Source organism: Theropithecus gelada, chromosome 1 (assembly GCF_003255815.1).
Source record: "Theropithecus gelada isolate Dixy chromosome 1, Tgel_1.0, whole genome shotgun sequence".
Classification (NCBI taxonomy): Eukaryota; Metazoa; Chordata; class Mammalia; order Primates; family Cercopithecidae; genus Theropithecus; species Theropithecus gelada.
The window spans coordinates 97,934,827-97,953,931 of NC_037668.1; the positions used below are offsets into that span (position 1 = coordinate 97,934,827).

Here is a 19,105-nt window from a genome sequence, read left to right on the forward strand (position 1 = left end):
GTGGAAGTCCAAACTCCTTGTGTGGTCACCACTGACACCACTGAAGAAGAGGGGCTTATTACTAGTTGATGGGAATGAATGCTGTGCACCTACTTGCCTTTCCTAACACCACTCTAGCAAAAGTGTTTGTGTGCCTTGTGACATCCTCACAAGGGTAGAAGTCTAGGTTCAACACTTGACTTTTGCTGGCATTGTTCGGGGTAGGGCTACAGTTTTTCTCTATGGTGTTCAGTGGAGGAGTTATTGTCTAAAAGCATTCTGTCTTGTTAGACTGCATCTTTCCTATTCATTGGTTAGAGAGAGTAGACTTTTGTTGGAGCATTGTTTATACTTATTGGTATTTTCAGATTGTCTGCTTCTTCAGCTCCAAGTCTGTGATATGTGACACAAAAATAAGCCCAGAGAACTTACCACCATGCTGTGACTTGTTCCCCAGGTCCCTAGCTAGTCTGCCTTCTCTTTATTATTCATAGTCTTCTTACATTTATGTGTAATGCCCAAGGTTTTTTAGTTGTACTTCATGGAAGAAATAGGGCAAAGTACATCTACCCCATCTACCTGGAAGCAGATGTCCTACTGGCCTAATTTTTAACAACTAACCTGCATTTTAAAAAAAGTGGGGGTGCCACGGAAAACATGATGTGAATAGAAAGTAATAGGCCTGGGTTTTGTTGTTATTGTTGTTTTATAAAATTACTGATACTGACTTATTTATACGAGTGCTAATTCCTCGAAATCAGTAAGTAAAATATGTTTTGGAGATGATTCTGCTTCCACACATTTTAAGAACTCTTTTGGATTTAATTTTAGAGAATGAATTATGTTCTTTTGAACATTCTCAGTGGCGTAATTGTAATCTTTTAAGGCAGTGTTTGATTTTTGGAAGCAAGCCCAGGTGGTTCAAGAGCCAAGATGGGTAATAAAACAGATGACCAAATTGGGTAACATAATACACTTCTCAGTCTAACACTCTTTTTTAAAAGAACGGCGTAAACCAAATCATTTTTACAGTGATAAAGCTATGTCTTTTATATTATACAAAACCTCCCAAATACTTCCAACTTTCATATAATAAGCCTGATTTGCTGTGGGATGAATTTTGCATGAACAGTGCCATTTGCTATCAAATCAACAATTCTTTTCTGTGGTTTTTGACATAAGTATTTTCTTGGGTCCTATAGATATTGGAGTTTTCCCTGTAAACTTTGACAGTTTTTAGGGGGTCAACTTCAAAACAACATATTCCATCACTCTTCTCCTCAAATACTTGTTATTTTTTACAACCAACTTCCCCTTGAAAGTTCCAAACAAATGTCAGATCTTCTCTGTTTCTTTTTACTATTCAAAATGTGTAGCACAAGCTTTACAGAAACCTTCATGTTCAAATTTCCCTTCAGTATGAGTCAGTGTTCTCACAGCTAACCCTCTGCATGAATAAGTCTAATCTCTTACATTTTCTGCATTTTCATCAGTTCTTTGAACTTCATCATGAACATCCTTATTACTTTTCTCAAGCCTTTGTGCCAGTAAAAAACAACTTCCTCTTTATAGTCCTTCTGAACCATTATTGTCCCTCTAGATGTCTTGTCATTTACGTTTGTTTAACTTTACAAAAAACTGTGTTAATTCTTTGCTTTCTACAGCTGTCATTCCCCAACGTCATTCATCACAGCCTATAGCCCAAGAGAGACAAAAAACTGCTGCTGCTACTGCTGCTGCTGCTGCAAACAGAATGACTTTACAGCATGTTCCTTTCATGCCTATTGTTTGTTTTGCCAAGCCATCTAAGAGCATAAGCTTAATTACTTCATAGTAATAGATTACTAAATACAAAAGCATCATCCTATTTGCTTAACTATAAAGCTCAAAGTCACATGTGCAACATCTAAAACAGATGATAGACCTAATCCACTAAGTAGGAAATTGCCTTTTGGCAAATTAAAGAGCTGCTAAAGAAATTGAATAATATATGCTCTCGCTGAACAACTTGATCCTTTTGTTCCTTTTCATGGTTCCTTTTCACTTCATGGTTCAACTAATCGGGGTGGGTGTCAATTTGCGGGGAAAGGGTTGCAGTATAATGTAGTGTTTAAAAGGACAACCTTTGATAGACAGACTTGGTTCAAATGATGGTGCTGTCAGGTTACCAGTTGTATTACTTGGGAAATTTACTTAACCTCTTCCACCCTTAGTTTTGTCCTCAGTAAAATTGGATAATAAAAATTACTTCTTAACACTATTGTAAAGTTTAAAGAGGTAATATGTATATGGTGTTTTAGCACATTTGCACTGAGTGTTTGGGTGGTAGCTATTATTTATTAAATGCCAGTTACTGTGTCAGTCATTAAAAACTGTAAGTAAAATATGATGCTTGCTCTCAAAGAGTTCAAAATCAGCATAATCTTGAGCTCACATCCTGTCCTATTAGAAGAAAAAATATACCCGAAAAGTAAGTCTGAAGGCTATTACACCGGGAGTTCAAGGCTGCAGTGAGCTATGATCACACCACTGTACTCCAGCCCGGGCGACAGAGTAAGCCTCTGTGTCTACAAATAAAAATTAAAATTAAATTCAAGTAACAAAGGCTATTATAGTTCTCCAATATATAGCATTTGCTTTTCACCCTTGAATAGACTAGCACTATAATACTCTAATCAACAAAGTAATCCATAAGCAGTTATTCATTTTCTCATGTAGATTATATTTCATGGAACCAAGCTATGTTCTGGATCCTTCTAAGTTTGTCTGGGTGGAAAAATGCTTTGCTTATCTATATGATCACTTTCAATTAAACTGCCAGTTGTCACTTGCACCGGTTCAAGCACTGACTGAAGACCCATGAATATTCTGCCAGTGGAAGCAGATATAAACTTAAAAATCAGTTGATTTCTCAGTAGCCAGGCCAGTCACCCTCAGTCAGATAGTTCCACCCCCAGCTCCTCTGACTCCTGAAATCATTTTCTCTAGCTATGTAACTGGGCATGCCAGTGAGTTCATTCAAAATACAGCAGCGCAGGCCAAGCACTGTGGCTCAAGCCTTTAATCCCAGCACTTTGGGAGGCTGAGGCCGGTGGATCACTTAAGGTCAGGAGTTCGAGACCAGCCTGGCCAACATGGTGAAACCCTGTCTCTGCTAAAAATACAATTAGCTGGACATGGTGATGCAGGCCTGTAATCCCAGCTACTTGGGAGGCTAAGGCAGAAGAATCACTTGGACCTGGGAGACGGAGGATGCAGTGCACCAAGATCGTGCCACTGCACTCCAGCCTGGGCAACAGAGAAAAGACTCCGTTGCCAAGAAAAAAAAAAAAAAAAAATACAGCAGATCAGAATGTGATACTGAGCTTATCATGGCTGTCCTCTCCTCCAAACAAAAACACAATGCAACTTACACCCCCTGGAAAAAAAAGAAAAGATATTCCATGGCAGCAAGCAAGAATTGAATTTGCAATAAGGAAAAACTTGACCACAAGGGTGTTCAATGTTCTAGAATGGCTGAAAAGGCTGAAATATCTTCTTTCATTAAGATTTCTGAGAAGGGAATAGATATAATGGAGAAATACAGATTTGCCCTTTATGAGGTTATCTTAGTTGTATTTATGAGGTTATAGATCTGTAATCACTGGATATGTGTTGGACAGAGTTGGATTGATAATTGATTTCACATTGTGCTGGTATAGTCTGAAGCCCTTTTTTGCATCTTTTCCTCCAGTTTCTCATGTCTGAGATATCTTTACTGTTTTTGAATGTAAATAATTGTAAATGATACCAAGACAGTCAATTGGACATCTAAAATATAATCAAATGGTTGTTTATTTTGCCTTACATATTGCCAAATTATAATTTTGAATATTTTCTTTTGAAATTATCTCTTGTTTGGAATCCAGTAGTATATTTTTCCTCTGAAAATGATTTTTCATTATCACTGTAGTATTTTTTATGTTGCTCTTCTTTAAAAACTTTAAAATAATTAAATTTAATCTCTTCCGTGAATACTTATTTAATAATTATCTTTTTATGACTCCAACCTAACTTTTTCATAGTAATCAAAAATCTTGATTAGTCAGGAAATTTCACAAGCTTTCCTAGCTAATGAATTCAAAGATGAAATTCACTTTTGAATTCATGTCACCTATCCTTAAAAGATCAATAGGAAAGAAAATGAATTCAGGAAATAAATCCCCACATCTTTCAATAGTAATGGGTGAAGTACTAAGCACAACATTAAAATATATGTTTAAAATTATTCATGATCAGCATTCATTTTCCATGTTAGACTTCCATGTTAAGCCATTCTCAGTTTAGAAAGGCATATTCTGGCTTACCAGCTCACACACAAAACTGCTTGCTTGGTTGGTAGAAAAGACATCAGATAGAATGACGCAAGGAGCTGGTGCTAAAATGAAGGTGAGAAAACAGGAGTCAACAAAGAAGTAGGGGTATGATCATATCATTTAAAGACGAGAGACCGCAGCAAGCATACCCTCTCTCCTCCACCTTTAAGAATTTAGAAATTATCATTATCCGTTTAAATAAGGGGTACTGATTAATCCATCTGGAAGCTCATGACCAGATGATCTTCTGCAGAGAGAGCTCATTTTGAAGACGTTTCCATAGCTAGTGCCCCCACAGGAATTTATCACATGATTAATTTTTAATGTAACTTAGAGATTTCAAAGGCTGTATTTGAATAATGGTGATAATTGATAAATATTGGTTATACTCATCTGAACAAACTTAGTTGCTTCTGAATCAGAAAACTGTTTCCAGCATTTCCCCCCTGGTGTTACATATATTGACATCTCTCTGTCTCTCTCTGGTATATTTCAAGATGAAATACCAGATACAGCTTCCCTTTAAGTTGTGACTTAATTTTCTTCCTGAGATTTTTCAAACTGAATTTTGTTCCTTTAAAGTGAGGTTAAAATTATCTCTGGCAAGCCAGCAGATGACTATGAATATATTTAATGTGACCTTGCTCCAATATTAACATTTTCACAAACCGCAGTAGGCAGACCCTTACTGTTTCTTCATTATCCCTTCCGGCCATGACTGAGAGCCCAAATGGTGCCGCTTTACCAGAGAAGTATTCTGTACATGCTTTCTACTTTAATCACATCCTTTCAGCACCATGAATCTTTGCCTGACAGATTATCTTCTCCACAGGCAGGCAGCCATATCCAGACGTTGATGGGGTCCCAAAGCCTTCAGCATCGCAGCCGGGAGCAGCAGCCATATGAAGGAAATATAAACAAAGTGACCATTCAGCAATTTCAGTCACCATTGCCTATTCAGATCCCCTCTTCACAGGCCACCCGGGGACCTCAACCTGGACGGTGCTTAATTCAAACGAAAGGGCAAAGGAGTATGGATGGATATCCAGAGCAGGTGAGAAGTGTTTATTACTGATGAATTTTCAAGAAAGAAAAGTCCAAACAATCCATGGTGTGCCTTCCCTCGTTAATGTGGTCCAGGACACAATGCCATCACCACGTTGAACGGGGTAGGGTCCTCTTTGTGGGGATTTTTATCCTTCTTTCCAGTGGTTAAGTACTACAACATAATAGGGATTTATAGTTGGTAAAATACCCGTTTTACAAAAGGAAAAATTGATGGGGTGGAATAATATTTCCAGTACTATCCTACACCCTGTCCTACCCACTCCTGACTCCAATTTAGCTCTACAGTACAGATTTTGAATGTTATAAAGGACTTCAATGGATTAGGTATATTTACCAAGTCCTCTGGTGAAACCTACAGTGTGAAAGTAAACTGTTTTATTTCCCCCATCTGTGGGAAGATATCTTTTAAAAGTCCTATCTTCGGATTGTTGAATGGTGCAGAGATAAAGCTTTGCTGTGAAGATGTGAAGATAACTATAAAGAACAGTTAGAAAGGAAATGTTTCTGACATGCTTCAAGTTACTGATAAATGCCATGTAGCGAAAAACAATTGCATTCTTCAAACCTATCTAAAATTAGGGTTTACTTTTCCATTGTAGAATCTGTTTTAGTTCCTTAGGACTGGAAAACTGAATGGGATTGCATCTATTGAACTATATTAATCTTAGAAAGTAAAACATTTAGATCTTAATACATTCTTAAAATTAATTTCTCTTATTTCATTATTCAGATAGATAGGCTACATTCCTACTGACTTTTCTAACTTTTAATATGGTCTATAAAAGCTTCATTTTATTATTACTTATCAAAGTTTTACGTATCTCCTCACCTGACTTTCTAAACATATCAAAATTAACTTCATTCTCCAGATTTTACCTTTATATTGTTAAGAGCCATTTATCATTTGGATTCCAGGGGCTTTAAACATCTCCTCTATTTCTTAATATCCTTCTTGAAGCCTAGATTACGTACTAATCATTCTCAGAATCATAGGTACTTTTTAAAGATAATTTTCTCCCTCTCCTGCCTTAATCTAGGTCAAGTGTTGAATTTAAGGTATTATAAACCAGACAGGTGCCTTTAATCAGATAATGATATGGGGTTTTTAAGTCTCCAGATACTCTTAAAAGTTAATACAATTTTAAATTATGCTTTACCAAAGGCATCTTAGGAGGTTAAAAAATTGTTCATAGATATTACTTGCCCACAAGTATCATAACTCAAGCGAGTTCTCTGATTTAGTTATTCTTATTAAAAGCTACATGGCTTTTTCCTCCCAGAATCAATGCATTTGAAAATCCACTGAGATTAATGCTCTCTGTTCTCACCTACATTGAAAAGTAGGTTTAATGTTAGCATGCAGTTATTCTGAACACCCCAAATTTAAAGGCTATTTTAATACTATTTCTCAAAAATATGTAAATTATATAAAGTTTGACTAGTAAGAGAATTACTAAGTTTTAAAGTTTACACATGTATTGAGTTTAGAACATTATGATTATTTCAGAAAAATGTATTTATAGTAGCTCTCAAATGTTTTCATTCCCAGCTTGATAACATCAAGTGCCTTTCAAACTGAGAGATAAAATTGAAACATTCAACTGAATGCTTAAACCTGTCTGAACTATAACTCAGAATTGTAGAACTGCCTATATGTTAAGGAAGGGACTTAAATATAACACCTTTTGGTGTCCCAGTTTTTTCTGCCTTGGTTTCAGGCTGAAATGGTTTTGAATGTATTGTACATTTCAAAATAGCTAGAAGTGAGGACTTGGAATGTTCTCAACATAGAGAAATGATAAGTCCTCGTGGTGATGGATATTCTAAACACCTTGACTTGATTACACATTCTGTGCATGTGACAAAATATCACATGCACCCCATGAATATATATACAAATATCATTATGTTTCAATAAAAAAGACTTTGGAGTGAAAGAAAGCCTAAAGGCATTTAAACAACCAGTTCTGGTCCCCAAACTATGCTACCTCTCATCCCGTTATAAATCTTGAGTCAGTTTCTTAAAGCTGTTTTCGCAATTGGCCAGCTCATATTGGCACATTGCCATGTGCTCCTCTTCCCAGTCACACCTTCAGTGACATCATATTAATAGGTTGAAGTTGTGGGAAAAATTATACCAGGAACATCAGCAAACACTGCAAATTAGGGCACTCCCCCAACCCCAACCAGTTGTTTATTAAATATTTTCCAGCACACTACTGACTACTACCCTGATTTCTTTCATCTCTTTTTCTTTCTCTAACCTCTCCCTTTCTTCATTTAGCTTAGTGTTTAAGAAAGAGATACTAGGACTAGGTCTCAGAATTTGGAGTTCTAGTTTCATGTTTACGTTTATTAGCCACTTGTCCACTTGTCCTTGGCCAAGTTATTAACTCTTCCTGAGAGTCAGTTTCTCTCCTGATAAAATGAGAGCATTGCTACCCACCAACGACATTCAAAAAGAATTTGTGAGAGTCAAATAATAAACTTCTACACACACACACACACACACACACACACACACACACACTCTCTCTGTAAGCTTGGCACTGAGGGTATAGAAACAGAAAACAGAAGAAATAGAATATTTTAAGAATTCAAATATTTGAAGAAACTTAATGATTATCAGTCCCAACCTCCTTCATCTAAAGATAGAAAAACAAACCAAAAAACATTAAAAGAGGCTGAGAGATTATATATTTCACTCTCATAATGAAACTATTTCATATGTTTTTTACTTTCCTAAGTTATATTTCTTTTGAAAATCCAGACCTTTTTAGTAAGTATATGTGGCTGTGTGTTTTAAAAGAAGACTTGTATTCCAAATTTAACAAGGAAAAAAATGGAGAAAAACATTTAAAACATGTAAAGACTTTATGGAGCTTCACATGAAAATTATAGAGTAGTGATTTAAGTGTAAAGAGCAGTGATGTAACATAAAATTTCTAATGTACATTTGGGGCATATAAATCAAAACATTCTATTTTAATAAGACATTTCTAGTGGTGCTATAAAAGAGCCATAAAGAGAAAAGCAAAGTTCAATTTAAATTATCTAACAAATGGTAAATTTGGTCAGGTACAATATGGAAAAACCTAAATTATTCAACATTTTTAAGAGCAAGGAGACACAATAAATGTGGTGCAAAGAAAGTCTACTCAGTATAATAACACACAATAATTTCTGTTAAAGTAAACCTTGGAAACTTTAGTTAAACAGTAGTCACTTATTGAAATACTACAGGTAAAACAAAATCTGATTACAGTGAATACACATTTTTTGATTCAGGGAAAGGAAATCTGAATGAAAATAGCAAAGAAAGGGACAGCAGTTACCATATATTAAGCACCTGCTATGTGTTTTACACTCTTATATCTCACACACAGGTATGGCAGCAGAGGCATGTGACCTGTAGAGTTGCATAAGGTCCTGCACTTAAAAGGGCCCTGCATTTGGATTAATGCCCTGCTGTCACCATCTTGTAATTCTTAATAATTTTTGATAAAGGAGCCCACGTTTTCATTTTGCATCAGGTCCAACTAATTATATAACTGGGCCTGCTTACATATACTATTTTATTTAATCCTCGTAATAATCTTATTTTATTTTTACAAGTGAAGAAACCAAGGCAGAGAGAAAATAATTTATGGAAAGTGTAATTGGCCAAGCTGGAATTTTAAGTCAGGTTTTTTCTGACCCCAATCTGAGTCCTGTGTCCTAATCTTACTGTAAAATTCACCACATGATCTCAATGCCCTCTCTGTCAAATGATATTAATTAAAGCTGCCTGAACTATAACTCAGAATTAGAGAACTGCCTTATGGAGTGTTCAAGTGAACTCATGAATATTTCCAATTGCTTAGAAAAGAAAAAGCTACTGAACAAATGGAAATTATTATTAATGAAAACATACTTCTATATCCCTTAATGTCACCCAAAGAACTGGTGTCTTTTTAACTTGATTAAAATAAGTTCCATGTGGAAATGAACATACATAATCAATGCCAAAACTGACGACATTGAAAGAATTAGAATGAGTGTCATTTGTTATGTAAGTGGAGTAATGAACTTTGTTTAGCCATAAAGAAGCATTTAGTAAGCTTTGAGGCTCCCCTTCAGTGATAAAACCATCTAAACTTTCAAACCAGCCATCACAATAAAAAGGATAAAATATTCAAGAACTCTAGAAACCTAAACTTCTAGTTTAATGAACTTATTTTCATGTTTATTTTTCAGAAATAACAAGTGTCAAGTCTGTTTTCAACTCTAGGTTTAAATTAAATATATGGAAGTTATGTTTCAACTATAAAATGTTACCCAGATTCAATGTATTAATTTCTGTAAACTATAAATCTGACTTCAAATAATATCTGCAGCAAAAACCATATACATGTCACCTGAAGTTCATTATCAAGGGATTTTACTTGAAAAGGAGATTTTAACGCATAAACCATTTAGATTACCTACAAACATAATAGAGGGTAAGAGTCAGAGTTGTATTAAGTAGTGAACTGAATAAAACAGCCAGAAAGTGAAGGTTTGACTTCCATTCCACATGGAAAACTCTTCAGAATAGTCATCCTATTAGATCTTTCGTTTGTGTCCCAGCAGAACTAAAGAAGCTTAAAGATCCCATCCACCTTATCCTCCCCTTCACAATATGGTAATGCTTTCTATAAGTTGTTCTTAACCACAGCTGCAGAATCTGTTGAGGGGCTTTAAAAAATCCTGATGTCTTGCTCTCATCCCCAGATACACTGATTTTAGTAGTCTACATGTGACCTGGGCAGTGAGACTTTTGAAAATTCCCCAAGGTGCTTCTATTGTGTAGCCAAGGTTGAGGAGCACTGCTTTAGATATTCTGTAGCTCAACAATGTATCAGCTGAATAATATATTACAATATCACTATTTAAAAGCATACATAAGTTGCCCATAAGCTGTTGGATATTTTTTTTTTCTTCTTTTTTTTTTTAAATTTATTTATTATTATTATACTGTAAGTTGTAGGGTACATGTGCATAACGTGCAGGTTTGTTACATATGTATACTTGTGCCTTGTTGGTGTGCTGCACCCATCAACTCGTCATTTACATCAGGTATAACTCCCAATGCAATCCCTCCCCCCTCCCCCCTCCCCATGATAGGCCCCGGTGTGTGATGTTCCCCTTCCTGAGTCCAAGTGATCTCATTGTTCAGTTCCCACCTATGAGTGAGAACATGCGGTGTTTGGTTTTCTGTTCTTGTGATAGTTTGCTAAGAATGATGGATTCCAGCTGCATCCATGTCCCTACAAAGGACACAAACTCATCCTTTTTTATGGCTGCATAGTATTCCATGGTGTATATATGCCACATTTTCTTAATCCAATCTGTCACTGATGGACATTTGGGTTGATTCCAAGTCTTTGCTATTGTGAATAGTGCTGCAATAAACATACGTGTGCATGTGTCTTTATAGCAGCATAATTTATAATCCTTTGGGTATATACCCAGTAATGGGATGGCTGGGTCATATGGTACATCTAGTTCTAGATCCTTGAGGAATCGCCATACTGTTTTCCATAATGGTTGAACTAGTTTACAATCCCACCAACAGTGTAAAAGTGTTCCTATTTCTCCACATCCTCTCCAGCACCTGTTGTTTCCTGACTTTTGAATGATCGCCATTCTAACTGGTGTGAGATGGTATCTCATTGTGGTTTTGATTTGCATTTCTCTGATGGCCAGTGATGATGAGCATTTTTTCATGTGTCTGTTGGCTGTATGAATGTCTTCTTTTGAGAAATGTCTGTTCATATCCTTTGCCCACTTTTTGATGGGGTTGTTTGTTTTTTTCTTGTAAATTTGTTTGAGTTCTTTGTAGGTTCTGGATATTAGCCCTTTGTCAGATGAGTAGATTGCAAAAATTTTCTCCCATTCTGTAGGTTGCCTGTTCACTCTGATGGTAGTTTCTTTTGCTGTGCAGAAGCTCTTTAGTTTAATGAGATCCCATTTGTCAATTTTGGCTTTTGCTGCCGTTGCTTTTGGTGTCCTATATCACAGCATTATCAATTAAATCGGTGAATACATAAAAGGGTTTTGAAAGGTTTGAAGCATCACGCTGATGTTTGTCCTTCTTATTTCCACTTTGGCATCTATATTATCTACTTATTTAAATATACTCTATCTTGTATTACACATTTGTAAAAGGGAAAAACAAAGATGACGTTAGTTTCTTTTAAAAATATCCAAAAGTTGGATTCACCGATTTAATTGATAATGCTGTGATATAGGTAGAGCAGTTTCCATTTTATAGACTACAAAACTAAGACTAAGAGAAGTTAATGTCTTGCCTGTGGTCACACAATTTAGAAGCTGGACTGGGATTAGAACCGAGTCCCATGAGTCTACCACATTACATGCTGCAGCCTGCTGCACTATAGCCAAGCACACAAGTCAAAATTAAATTCACATTGGAAGAGTGAAACGATGGAAGAATACACCCTTCATTCCGTGTCTGCCGTGGACAAGAGGACCTCCCTAACATATCAAAATGGCAGGAGCCCAGCCAACCTAACACATCAGGATAGCAGGAGCTCCATGGCTGTCTCCTGCCAGTGCCTGCAAGTATACATGTGAACTAAAGTTTGTGCCTGAAAGAGAACTTGTAAGCTCACATTAGAATCAGCCTCAGAAAGTTATAAAAAATGATATGCATCCATCATATTTAAGGGAAAAAAGTTCCAAAATGTACTCACAAGGAGATGCTGTACTCTATCCTGGAAGAAATCATTTTAATACTTAATATTATGTGGAATACATAAAACAGTTAGCTGAGAGACAGGATTTCAGACATTCTTTAGATTAGATGCTGTGGTCAGCTGCCTAAAGAGCACTCAAGAGTTCCAGGTGAGGACTTCATTTATTGTGTGCAGGTGAAGAAAACTACATTCTGCTGAGTGATGTAAGAAGAAACATTTGGAGAGATTTGTTTTATTTAAATTATAAATTTTTTAATTAAAAGGGAATAGTTCAATAAAGGTAGTGGTAAAATAGGTATTAATATGGTTTTAATCTATGTTATTTACTCAGATCATTTCAGGGACATCCTATACCTTATCCTGTCCCAGTTAAAGAATTGCTATTTGTGAATATTTCCCACATAGAATTTTATTCTCCAGTCATCAAAATAATGCTTCAGCTCTGAATTCATAATTCATAGTTTGAAACAGAGAATGTGTGACTCAACATCAGAAAGTCTGTCAATCGACTTTATAAGTTGTGTGCAGTCACATGGTAGAATGCAGTAAACATTGCAGTGGGAATAAAAAGATTTATTTCAATGTTGCACTAAATACATATTATCTTATTGGTTTCCTTAAGTCCAAAATGAAGGAAATGAAATGACTAATCTTTAAAATTTATTTCCAGACTAAAAATGCATTTGAGTTTCTGTTTCCTAGATACATACAGAATCAGCTAATTTTTTCTGAAAGACCCAGAAAATGCTACATCAGGTGATTTTATTAGTCAATCTTGATACCAATATATCTTCTTTTTTTTTTTTTTTTTTTTTTCTTATTTTTTTTTTGAGACAGAGCCTCTGTCACCCAGGCTGGTGTGGTGTGCAGTGAGGCAATCTCACCACAGCCTCCACCTCCTGGATTCAAGCAATTCTCCTGCCTCAGTCTCCTGAGTAGCTGGGATTACAGCATGCTCCAGCACACCCAGCTAATTTTGGTATTTTTAGTAGACATGGAGTTTTGCCATGTTGGCCAGGCTGGTCTCGAACTCCTGGGCTCAAGTGATCCACCCATGCCAGCCTCCCAAAGTGCTGGGATTATAGGCGTGAGCCATCGCACCCAGCTGACCAGTACATCTTTTTGAAAGATTTAAGCTGGATTTGAATCTTTCATTCACAACAGAAAAAGATTTGAAAATAGAAGAATTTGTATTTCAAAAAATATTAATTATCCTTGAATATTAACATATATACATTTTTAGAATCACTGTTTCCTTTTTGAGCCTATTTCATGGGCTTTTTAGAAATTTTTGAAAATGCAGAGAAGTTTTATGTGTATTTTGTGTGGCTAAGTAATGCACATAATGTAAGTCAAAATGAAAAGTTATAATAGCTTATTACTGCATAGCACTCTTTATCACAAAACTGCTGTTATATAATAACCCATAAAACGAGGAGCTAAAAGTAGCAGTAACTTTAATTTCAAGCTTAATTTACATACCATGAAGCATTCTTTCTGCTTCTGTCAAGTCTTACAGTCAAATCTCCATCCTCATCTCATTTGACCTCTCAGCCATGTGGTTTGACCTTTTTCTTGAAACATTTTCTTCACTTGGCTGCCGTAATTCTATTGATTTTCCTCTTACTACACCAGCCATTATTTCCTGGTTTCTTTGTCGATTCCTCTTGTGTCCTTGACCTCTAAATGTTGGAGTGATCCAGTGCTTGGGACTTGACTCTTGTCTATCCATACTCTTCCCTGAATTCAGTTCTAGGCTGAGTAACTCCAAAATTTGTATCCCCAGCCTTGTTCTCTCTCCTTTACTCCAGATGTTTCTATGCAATTAGCTACTTGTTGACATCTCATCCTGGATGTCTGATGAGGTTCTTAAACTTAGCATGGTTTTAAAAAACCACTTCCTGCTGCTAACTCTACCAAACCTACTTCCCTCCTAGACTTCCCCATTTCAGTTAATGGCCTATCACCCTTTTGATATGACCAAACATCCTTGCTTCCCCTTCCTCACAGCCTACACTCAATCCACAGCAATTTTATCAAGATATGCCTTGAACCCACCGCTTCTCACCACCCGCACAGCTACCATCTTAGTTGGCCGTAACCTCACTCCTGACTACTTCAAATGCCTCGATATTGCTTTCTCTTCTTCCAGTTTACCTCCCTTTTGTCTATTATCCACTACTAAAGTGATCCTTTTTAAAAAACATAAATTATATTACACCATTCTTCCTCTTAAAACACTCTAGTGGCTTTCAAAATTTCTGAATAAATTGTACATACTTACTATGGCATAGTGTCCCTGCAGATCTGGCCCCACCTTCCTCTCCTTCTATTCTTTCCGTAGCTCTGTCATGATGACCTTGATTTTTAACGGCTTTATTGATATCATTTATATACAATAAAGTTCACCTGCTTAAAGTGTCTAATTTATTGTTATCATTACATTTGTACAGTTGTGTAACTATCACTATAATCTAACTTTACAACATTTTCATCATTCAAAAAGAAACTTTGCATCCATGAGCAGTCACTTTGCATACTCCCTCCAGCCCTAGACAACCACTCATCTACTTTCTGTCTCTATATATTTGCCTATTCTGTACAATTAATATGAATGGGATCATACAATACATGTATTTTTGTGATTTGCTCCTTTCACTTAGCATAAGGAACTGAATGTAGCATGTATCAGTATTTCGTTCTTTGTCATTGCTAAATGATACTCCGTTGTATGGATATACTACATTTTGCTTATGCATTTATCAGTTGATGGTTGATGAACATTTGGGTTGTTTCTACTTTTTGGCTATTAAGAATAATGCTGCTCTGAACATTAATGTACAAATTTGTGTGGAGATATATGTTTTTGTTTTTCTTGGATAGATACATAGAGGTGAAATTGCTGAGTCATATGGTAATTATATTTAGCATTTTGAGGAACTGCCAAATTCTTTTCTAAAAGTAGTTACAACATATTAATTCTGAACAGCAATGAATGTGGGTTCCACTTTTTCCACATCCTTACCAATACTTATTATTGTTTGTCTTTTGTATTATAGCCATCCTGTTCATTAGTGTCTCATTGTCATTTTAATTTACATTTCTCTAATCACTAATGATATTGGGTATATTTTCATATACTTTTTGAATGTTTGTATATCTTCTTTGGAGAAATATCTTTAAAAAATATTTTGCCTATTTTTACATTTGGATGTCTTTTTATTATTGGATTGTAAAAGTTATCTATATATTCTGGATATGCAACCTAATCAGATATATCATTTGCAAATATTTTCTCTCATTCTGTGGGTTTTCTTGTCACTTTTTGATTGTCTTCTTTGAAGCACAAAAGTTTTTAGTTTTTATGAAGTCCAACATATCAGTCTCTTATATCGTCTTTGGTTTCATATTTAAGAATCATTGCCTAATGTAAGGTGATGAACTTTACTCCTTTTGTATTTCATCAAAGAGTTTTATAATCTAGGTCTTATGTTTCAGCCTCTGGTCTACTTTACATAACTTTTGTGTATGGTGTGAGATATCAGTACAGATTTATTCTTCTGCACATGGGTATCTTGTCCCAGCACCATTTGTTGAAAGACTCTTCTTTCTCCCAGTGAATTACCTTGAACCCTTTGTCAAAATCATCTGACTGTAAATGTTAGGATTTATTTCTGGACTCTCTATTCTATTAAATTGATCTATATGTTCATCCTTATGTCATCTTGTTGTTTCTTGACTTTGTAAAGACCAATCCATCTTCAGGGCATTTACAATTGCTATCCCCTTTGCTTGGGATAGTGTTTCATTTTTCTTATTATTCATTGTTTGATCTTTGACATCATTCACATTTCTGCTCAAATGTGACATACTCAGAGAGGGCTTTTTTACCTACTGTATCGAAAATAGCTCTTTCCTGAGGCAAGAATAAGCTTAAAATAAATAAATAAGTAGAACAACTCCTGACTCCATTTCACTTACTCTCTACTACCTTTCCTGCTGTTTTCCACAGCTCATCCCACTATCTGAAATTACTTATTTGTTGTTTATGTTTGCTACCTATCTTCCTCATTAGAATGTAAGTTCTTTGAGGTCAAGGATGTTTTTATCTGCCTGGTACTTAGTAGGGAATCAATAAATATTTGTGGAATATTTATAAATATTATGTGGAATAAATATTATGTGGAAGTCATACATCATTATTTCTGCAACAGTTTTTATTGTCAAAGCTATGACAGTTTTCCAGAGTAGTTTATTTCAAAGTCATTGACAATTGAGGCACTCTTTGAATAACTGACACTCTTTCTTTCTAAAACTCATCATGTATTTTAACAAGGAGTCATCATATCCTTTTTATTGAGAAAGGCAGGGAGAAGTTTAGCCTTTATTCTTTATTTATTTATTTATTTATTTATTTATTTATTTATTTACTTACTTACTTATTTATTTTAGTGAGAGGGCTCACCCAGGCTGGAATGCGGTGGCACAATCATAGCTCACTGCAGCATCAAACTCCTGGTCTCAAGTGATCCTCCTGCCTCAGCCTCCTGAGTATCTAGGACTACAGGTGTGCACCACCATGCCAAGCTAATTTTTGTAACAATCCATTTTATCAAAAAAGCCCTTCCAAAATAAGACCCAGTATCGTAACTAGAGTAAGATTAACACAGACTGGAAGTATCAAGTAAAGTAGAATTACGGAAGCAGACTCTGAAATACCATTGATTGCACTACTACTGGATGTGTTTTCAGCCAAAACATTCATTCTTTAAAACCAGTCTCTTAAAAGAAAACTGAGGCTGGCATGGTGGCTCACGACTATAATCCAAGCGCTTTGGAAGGCTGAGGTGGGAGAATTACTTGAGCACAGGAGTTCAAGACCTCATCTCTACAAAGAAAATTTTAAAATTAGCCAAGCATGGTGACACGTGACTGTAGTCCCAGCTGCTCCAAAGACTGAGATGTGAGGATCACTTGAACATGGGAGGCAGAGGCTGCAGTGAGCCAAAATTATGCCACTGCATTCCAACCTGAGAAACAGCAAGACCCTATCTCAAAAAAATAAAAAAATAAATAAAAAGAAAATTAAAATACTGGTTCTCATTAAATAAACTATTTATTAGCTTCCTAGACCTAATCTTTTACTAGAACACTGCATTTCTTCTTTGCTGATTCTCTTTAGTTTCAGACTGTTTCTTGGATGTAAGGTATTCTGTCCTCTTACATTTTATGGCTTCTTTGGGCCTTAGCAGGCAGGTGCAACTACTTATATGTGAGAGGAATACTCTCTCTGACATGCTTTATGAGACCCACTAGTCACAATACAACGTATTAGCCATATCTTAGCATGCCCAAGAGCAGTCTAGCTTCAGATCAGAATTTATGTTTGTCACATTTATAAAACTCCACTGTCATCTTTATGATTTCTATTATTAAAAAATATATTAAGGCAGTTCTTCATATACTTGGCACATGTGAAATTTGTCTCTCTTAGATTTTTAGTGCCTTCAGGATTTACAATAATATAAAATAGATATAGTCACTACCTTGAAAGAGAACAACTGGAAACTACTCTCAGCAATTTACTTTGTAAATTAAACCTGTTATATTTGTTTCCTTTGAGTTTTATAGTGGCCTGGAGAAAGCCAGAAGTGCATATACCTTCTACATATTATGTTGTGGCAATATGAAATATTCACACTAGAAAGATACAACCTCAATTTTAAATAATGTAATTGGAAATGCATAAAAACGTGGAAAAACACAAAAGAAAAATGATTTCATCATATTGGTTGCTTTCTTCTCATTTTCTAATTAATAAATAATAACAAAGAGATCAACTAGCATACTGAATAAAGCTAAAATATTTCTTTCAGCTACATCAGGCTATTGTAAGTTTATATTCATAAACTATTCATAAACTATGATCAATATAAAAATACAAAGTATTATAAACTGTAAATTCTAGTACCTATGATAACTAGTTTTAACAAATCTAGCTGAATTGAAGGAAAAGTTATAACTAAACATCTTTAAAACAAGGGACAGTACTTATAGTTTTACTCATAATTTAGAAACTATTCATTAATGACTACATAAAGATCACATTAGTGCATAGGTTTTCATCTAGGTTTTTCATCTTGTATTGCAAGTGAACTATCTAATAGTTAAACATTATATTTACTATTATGAAATATGACAATGAATTAAGTATAGGATTATTAAACAGACAAACCTAATTGATCCAGGTTCCAGTGACAGTATGTGCTAATTAAGTCAGAAATAGGACTCCGTTTGCCTTGAACTAAGAGGTAGGGATTGAAGATAGATTCACAATCAAAATGTAAAGAGTATTTTGGGCATTTACATTTGCCATAAGCAAATTAATAGGCTAAGCAAGAATGCTGGGGGTAAAAATGTGCTACTTAAGAAGCAAATGTTTACAATCACGTTTAAGAACTTTTCCAGTATGTAGTTACGTAAATACAAAATATATGCCAAAGTATGTCATCTTATTTTTTTTCTTAACTCTTTATTAATCTTTTGCCTGCTAACCTTTGGTAACACTTGGTTCACCTAATACTTACTCTGTACTTAAAAGTTGTAAAAGAGCTGGGCACAGTGGCTCACACCTGTGATCCCAGTGCTTTGGGAGGCCAAGGTGGGAGAATCACTTGAGGACAGGAGTTCGAGACTAGCCTGGGCAACACAGCAAGACTCTATTTCTAGAAAAAGAAACAAACTAAAATTATTCAGGCATGGTGGCATACACCTGTAAGTCTCAGCTAGCTGGGAGGCTGAGGCAGGAGGATCCTTTGAGCCCAGGAGTTCAAGGCTGCAGTGAACTGATTGCAACACTGCACTACAGCCTGGGTGACAGAGTAAGACCTTGTCACTAAAATAAATAAATAAATAATACATAATAAAGTTACAAAGTGTTTTTTCTTTATGTAACCAATGTAT

At 35.5% G+C, this 19,105-nt stretch overlaps 1 protein-coding gene across 3 annotated transcripts in view; it reads left to right on the forward strand.

The window, feature by feature from the left end:
* Positions 1-19,105, forward strand: part of LRRC7 (leucine rich repeat containing 7) — a 556,840-nt gene that overhangs the window by 503,922 nt on the left and 33,813 nt on the right. For all 3 annotated transcript variants that reach the window (XM_025391937.1, XM_025391929.1, XM_025391946.1), the window contains one exon: positions 5,167-5,388. In XM_025391937.1, the coding sequence (XP_025247722.1) occupies positions 5,167-5,388 (222 nt within the window). The remainder of the gene's footprint in view (positions 1-5,166; positions 5,389-19,105) is intronic.